Source organism: Chinchilla lanigera, unplaced genomic scaffold, assembly GCF_000276665.1.
Source record: "Chinchilla lanigera isolate Chin_1 unplaced genomic scaffold, ChiLan1.0 scaffold00021, whole genome shotgun sequence".
Lineage (NCBI taxonomy): Eukaryota > Metazoa > Chordata > Mammalia > Rodentia > Chinchillidae > Chinchilla > Chinchilla lanigera.
The window spans coordinates 17,678,891-17,684,890 of record NW_004955422.1 but is presented as its reverse complement, the minus strand read 5'-3'; the positions used below and the strand labels follow the sequence as shown (position 1 = coordinate 17,684,890).

The window sequence follows — 6,000 nt, the reverse complement described above, 5'->3', positions numbered from 1 at the left end:
TTGTTTTAATTTCCGAATTTATTAAAATGATTAACCTCAATACTGCAAGTGCATGTACAAAATATTTGTAAAAAATGTTTTTAATGAAACGTTAAAGAACTTACCTCAAATGCTGAAAAAGTCCTTTTTCATTCTTTCAGTACAAGGAATACATTATATCTCAAAAGTTACAACTCAGCAAAACAATTTAAAACAGTAATTTGAAAAATGATTGAAAATTGAGTATTTTACATATATTTCTATGATCACTTCCTAATTCTTACAATGCCAAAAATGTTACCAATCATTGCATAAGCTCAGGCTAAAGTTTTATTGAATGCAACCTCTTCCAAACTGATCAAGAGTGTGTGGGTTTCACCATTCCCGCATGGTGAAGTTCTACAGCAGATCAAGAACAGTCCAGAGGCCCCTACCTTTAGAAACGGAAATTAATTTCCCTAGAAGGCATCAGCAGTGGCTGCTGAGTGCTTGTGCATACCGACTCCTGAGAGGCAGTGACTTGTCACCAAATGTCACTGCTCTGAGACCCATGGGAAGGTCAGCCCCAAAAGATGAGGCCACAATAAAGTTTAAAAAAATTATAAATAAGTTACTAAAATTAAGCTTAAAAGTGGAAAAAAATGGGAAATGTGTTATTTTTATTTTTGCCTTAAGACTGAAATTCCTGAATGGCTACTGTTTGTGTTCAAAGAAAGAGTCAAGATTTAGTCTCTGAACATCTTCAAAACACCCTCAAGCAAAGGTGGGAATAAGAGGCAGCCCATAGCCTTTGGGCACACTCAGGAGTATCCACCTTTATCTCTGGTGGTGTCTCATGCTTCGGAGAGGGGACCCTATGAGGACTAGATGTGTCTGTCAAGCGCTCCAGGTGCCTCAGGACACGAGCTCCTGAGGTCACCTGGGGCTGCCCCACTTCATGAGCTGCAGCAAAAAGGGGTGTGTGGGGGACTCTACCTATCACCTGCTTCCAAATTAATACCTGAGGATCAGACTGCACCATAACAAACAAGCATGAGACTACGTAGGACTACAGAGGGAATTCCTTACAGAACCTAACAAGCTTTTATGAATCTTATTACTTTCTATTGGAACCTACTGGCAATACTTTTAAGGAACTTAGTTTAAACAATGTCCCCCAAACCTGGAAACCGGTTAAGTATCAATCAGTTAAGCAATGAGGTTTTCTCCACTGGATTTTACATTACCTGCAGATTCCTTTTAAGATTTTAAGACACGGGCTACTTTTCTACGGACATTATACGGGTCCCCTAAATTGATTTTACTTAGGAGCACTGTATATCTGAAAATACATGTACACATTTCCCAATAAATAAAGAGACCTACTGATGTCAAACACCTGTTACAGATTTGTATTTCCAAATTCTTTGAGTTGTAAAATAATCCAGAAAAATGAAAGAGCCTGGTATTGAACATAAAGTAGTAACCAAAAATTTGCTCATTAAGTTACTTAAAATTAATTTCTCTTCTCAAAGTGCTTAAAAAAAACAAATTAAATCTGACTCCTCTTTTTGATTAACTGACAATATAATCAAAACATCTTTGATATTTTCTTAATAAACTAACATAAGCCAAGAACTCCCACTGATGCAGTGCTTAAAACTATATATTTATAATTTCCTATTTTATTGGCATGAATAGTTCTAAACTTAAAACCTTCCTGGTAAGTTCTTTTAATTTCTTATGACAAAAATTTCTCACAACACACAAATATTTACAACATATACATCGTTTTCAGCTCTTTACATTGAATTCCAAAGACAAACATTTTTATAGGTTACCACAGAACAAAAGCTGTGACTCATGTTTTTATTTCATAAACTATTATAAGTTAAAGTGAATAGATTTTTAATATTCCTTGTAGCATTTTACAAGTGCAACAGAAAACTTGAAGAACCAAATTAAGATATAGCTGTAGTTCATTAGATCAACGTTGCTTGTTGTCATCACATTGTTCACAGCAAAGTTTTGAAAAAATAAGCACCAATCATTCTTGCAAAGAACAATTTTATCTAAAAGGGTTGAAAAGTGTTAAATACAAGGTCTTTAATTTATATGACAAGCAATAAATACGCTGTTTTGAAACATCCTGCACACTGCTAACCTTGTACATATAATGTACTGAAAAGTGAGCTGTCACACATGTAATTTTGTTTTTAAAGAAACCAATTTGACCTCCAACCAATGTTTTGCTATGTTAACAAAGGCCACAAACAGTACACCTGGGCCAGAAAACAGTGTGGAACTGACAAAACTCCAAGGGGGAAACATCTAGCAAATAAATCAAAAAGCCAAAGATAATTGCTGGTGATATTAGCATATACTCGAAACCTTAATATGCTGCTACTATGATTTGTTTTAAATTATTGTTTAGTCATATATTAAAGAGCCAGCTGATGCTCTCAAAGTTTCTAAAAAATTGTGTAGCCACATTATTGTTTCAACGTCCTGTGTGGAAAGTTTCTATCACTGTACAATTTTGCTGGAGCTTTTATTTTACAACAGGGCTTTAACTCTAGCTCAGAATTGCACATAAGAAGGCTATTTAAAAAGTACGATAAAAATTTGCACAAATCAGACTTAGGAAGAGTCGATATGCTGTACACTTTCTACAATATTATGCTGATAAGTGAAGAGACAATAGAAGTGCTGCCACTAAAATGGTTCAGTTGAGGAATCATTGACTGGAATTCTTTTTTTTTTTGAAGTAGTTATCCCAGGTCAACTTAAGACCAAGAGCTTATGCATTAAGCCTTAATGACTGATCTTCTCTTCTTCTTGAAGAAATGTCAATATCTATAGAGTCTTTCCCAACTATTAGCCTTAGTCGCTTAGCTGGAGGAAGAGGAATAAAGTCATCTTCAAAGTCATCGTCATAGTCATCCTCCTCTTCATCTCCCTCTGACGAGGAGGACTCACCTGTACTTTCTTCATCATACTGACTATAGTCATCCACCTCCATCTGAGACTCCAGGAGAGAAAGAGGGTCACTACAGCACACGCCATTTTCATGAAGCCCTTCTGTATAGGACCCCCTACTTTCCTCGTCCCGTTTTAGCTGGATTTTTAATTTTGTAGAACTGCTACCTGATCCTGAGTTAAATCCATTATTAAGCTTTGCTACATAGAGATTATTATCATTTTCATGGTCTTTACTTAATTTGATGCTTATTTTTGAAGAATTCATCCCATCATTCTCTTGGTCATTTGTCTTGCTGCTGCTATCATGACGCCTACGAAGAGTCAATTTTGGAATCCCAGAATTATTTTCTAGGATTAACTGTGCATCATACCTTGTGATTCGCCTCTTCTTTTTACTTTTTGCAGTTCTAAAGCTGTCTTTTGTTTTGAAGCCATCGGATGTAACAACTGAACAACCAACAGGGGAAGGAGCACAATCTGTATAGCTCACAGGAACCCCAATTGTGCCACTGGGTTCGCCCTGGTCAGAAAGGGGCCTCACCAAATCTGACACCATGCCATCTTTTCCAGGGGAATCATGTCCCGGAGTGGATTCTTCTATTTTTGAGAACTGTTTCATGAGTTTTCCTTGCCGTGACTTCTTTCTGGACACATTCGGGTCGCTCTTATGACACGTGGCTTCCCCCTTTTGTGCAGTCTCATGAGCTAGTTCTTCCTGCATCTCGGTGGCTGGCTGCTCACCGTCTGGGCAAGGTTCGGTCACACTGTTTTTATAGCCATCCAACATGTTTGGTTCCAGCTTGATGTCAGAGGCATCCTTCACATTCATTCTCGTCCTCACTGAGCGCCTGGTTATGTAGGTGCAGGGCGAGCTGTCGCCCTGCGAGTGAGCACCTCTCCCAGGATTTTGCCTGTGTTCTCTGGCCGCGTGTCTAGTCAAGCACCCGCTGGCAGCTGCAGCCTGGACTGGTCCCTCTGTCTCCTTATCTTTTTTAATGGGCAAATTTTTATACAGGATGACTTTAGGTTCTTTAAGTACTAAGTTTCCCATTTCGAGTTTTCTTGAATTATTCTTTTGCTCCAGCCGCTTGCAGTGGTTTCTTAGTTTTATTTTTGAAAGTAAAGGCTTTACAGGCTTTTTCAGTTTCTTTGGTACCCTGGAATTATTCATATGAGTTAGCTTAGATGAGGTAGAGTTGGACGAAGCAGGAATTCTCGATATGGATTGCCTTGTTAACGTTCTGTTCTTGCTATTCTTTTTTACACCAACTGAAGTTTTTCGGTTAGAAGCTGTAAGGTGCAGGGGGGGAAAAGCGTGAAAAGTTTGGTAATATGATAGTGTTCAACAAAACAATGCAGGCTATCAGCTATGAAATGTTCACAGTATACACACATGGGAAACAGACCCCAGTTCCAATTCTGCCAGCACACAGTCTTATTTTCACTACCTCTAGGTTCTTTTTCAAGTTGACAGGGCACCCATTCCTGTCCCCGGTAAATTTTTTTGTTTTGTTTGAGACAGGTCTCACCATGCAGCCCAGGCTGGCCTTGAACTCATGGGGATCCTTCTGCCTCAGCCTCCTGAGTGCTGGGATTCCAGGCATACACCACCATGCCTGGCTTTCCAGGTAAATAATCTTATGCTTAAAGAGCTCTTCACCACAGCAGGGATTGAGAGTTCCATTTTTAAGCTTCTTCAGTTGTCAGGATGTTGGCCAAAACTATTTTTCTTCCTGACTTACGAATTTTCTTACATAAAAGATTTGGAGATGGGTGTGATACCACATGTTTATAATCCTAGCACTCTGGGAGGCTGAGGCAGGAGAATAAGTTTGAGACCAGCTTGGAGAATTCAAGAACTTAGCAAGACTGTCTCAAAAATAAAAAAATTTAAATAAAGGGTTGGGGACGTAAGCCCACTGAAAAGGCCTTGAGTTCAATCCCCAGTACTGCAATCAGTCAAAGGAAAGTAAAAATAATAGTTTTGGTTTTCTTTCACAAATTCTTAAAATAATTTTATTTCTCTTTATTCTATTGCTATCATCATCATCATCATCATCTGTGATGCTGGGGACTGAACTAGGGTCCTTCCCATGGTAGGCAAGTGCTCTACCACTGAGCCATACACCCCTAGCTCTAAAATCATCATTTTAAATATGCTGCTAAAGCCCATTACTCATTTATTCCAAGTGTGTTATTTGGTCAGTAATATAGAAGAGAAATATCTTACTGAAGGTTCTAGGAGATAAATTCTATCACAATGGCTTAAAACAAGAAAAACAGATCCAATGAACCATGTATTGTCATTCTCAATAACTATTTATCAAAAAATACTAATTATTATAAGCTGTTCACTTCAACTGTGAGGACCAGAAGAGACAATGGGTAGGCTGTCACCCAGAAGAGCTGTGCAAGGAACATGACCTCGTCCCTTCATGACTGCTGATGCCACATGCAATGCACAAAGAAGCAGCGTGCAGCCAGAGACACATGCTCTCATGACAACAGAGGGTCCAACTGCTTCCTTCCAGGACAGGGATACAAAAAGGTAGCACGACCCCAGATGGTAATACAACCTAAGGACTGAGGTGACCACTGAATGGCTTTTCAGAAGGCCCAGTGGCTCTGGGTTACACTGCTCCTGTAGTTCCTGCCCTTGCCACTAATTTTCTGTTGTCTTTTTTTCTCTACACTTACACTATAGAGTTTCACATCAATTTTTAAATTAGTTTTCTCACCTCCCAGTCCAAAACAAAAAAACACTCTCCCTGACTAAAAACATACAAACAACAACAAAAACTTTAAAAAGTCTGGGGAGATTAGGAGGGGTTGAAGGGATGGTAGGGGAATGGGGAAAAAACCCAAAAAACAAATTATACCATGTAAGGTACAAATTCTCTATGCTGTGATTATGTATATCTAAAATGTACCAATAAAATCTGATTAAGAAAAAACTGTAAAAATCATTTAGTAGGAAAGTTGTGATAACCAATTTCTACTCTATGTAGAAAATGGGGGTGAAAACCCTGACTATGGGCAAGACCTGCACACAGCTTGCCC

The 6,000-nt window shown here is 38.6% G+C and overlaps 1 protein-coding gene across 2 annotated transcripts in view; it reads right to left on the bottom strand.

Annotated features, from left to right (window-relative positions):
- The window catches only part of Suv420h1 (suppressor of variegation 4-20 homolog 1 (Drosophila)), a gene marked incomplete in the record, with an annotated part of 58,285 nt that continues 52,285 nt past the window's right edge, over window positions 1–6,000 (bottom strand). For both annotated transcript variants that reach the window (XM_013514163.1, XM_013514164.1), the window contains 1 exon segment: window positions 1–4,230. In XM_013514163.1, coding sequence (XP_013369617.1) covers window positions 2,759–4,230 — 1,472 coding nt within the window.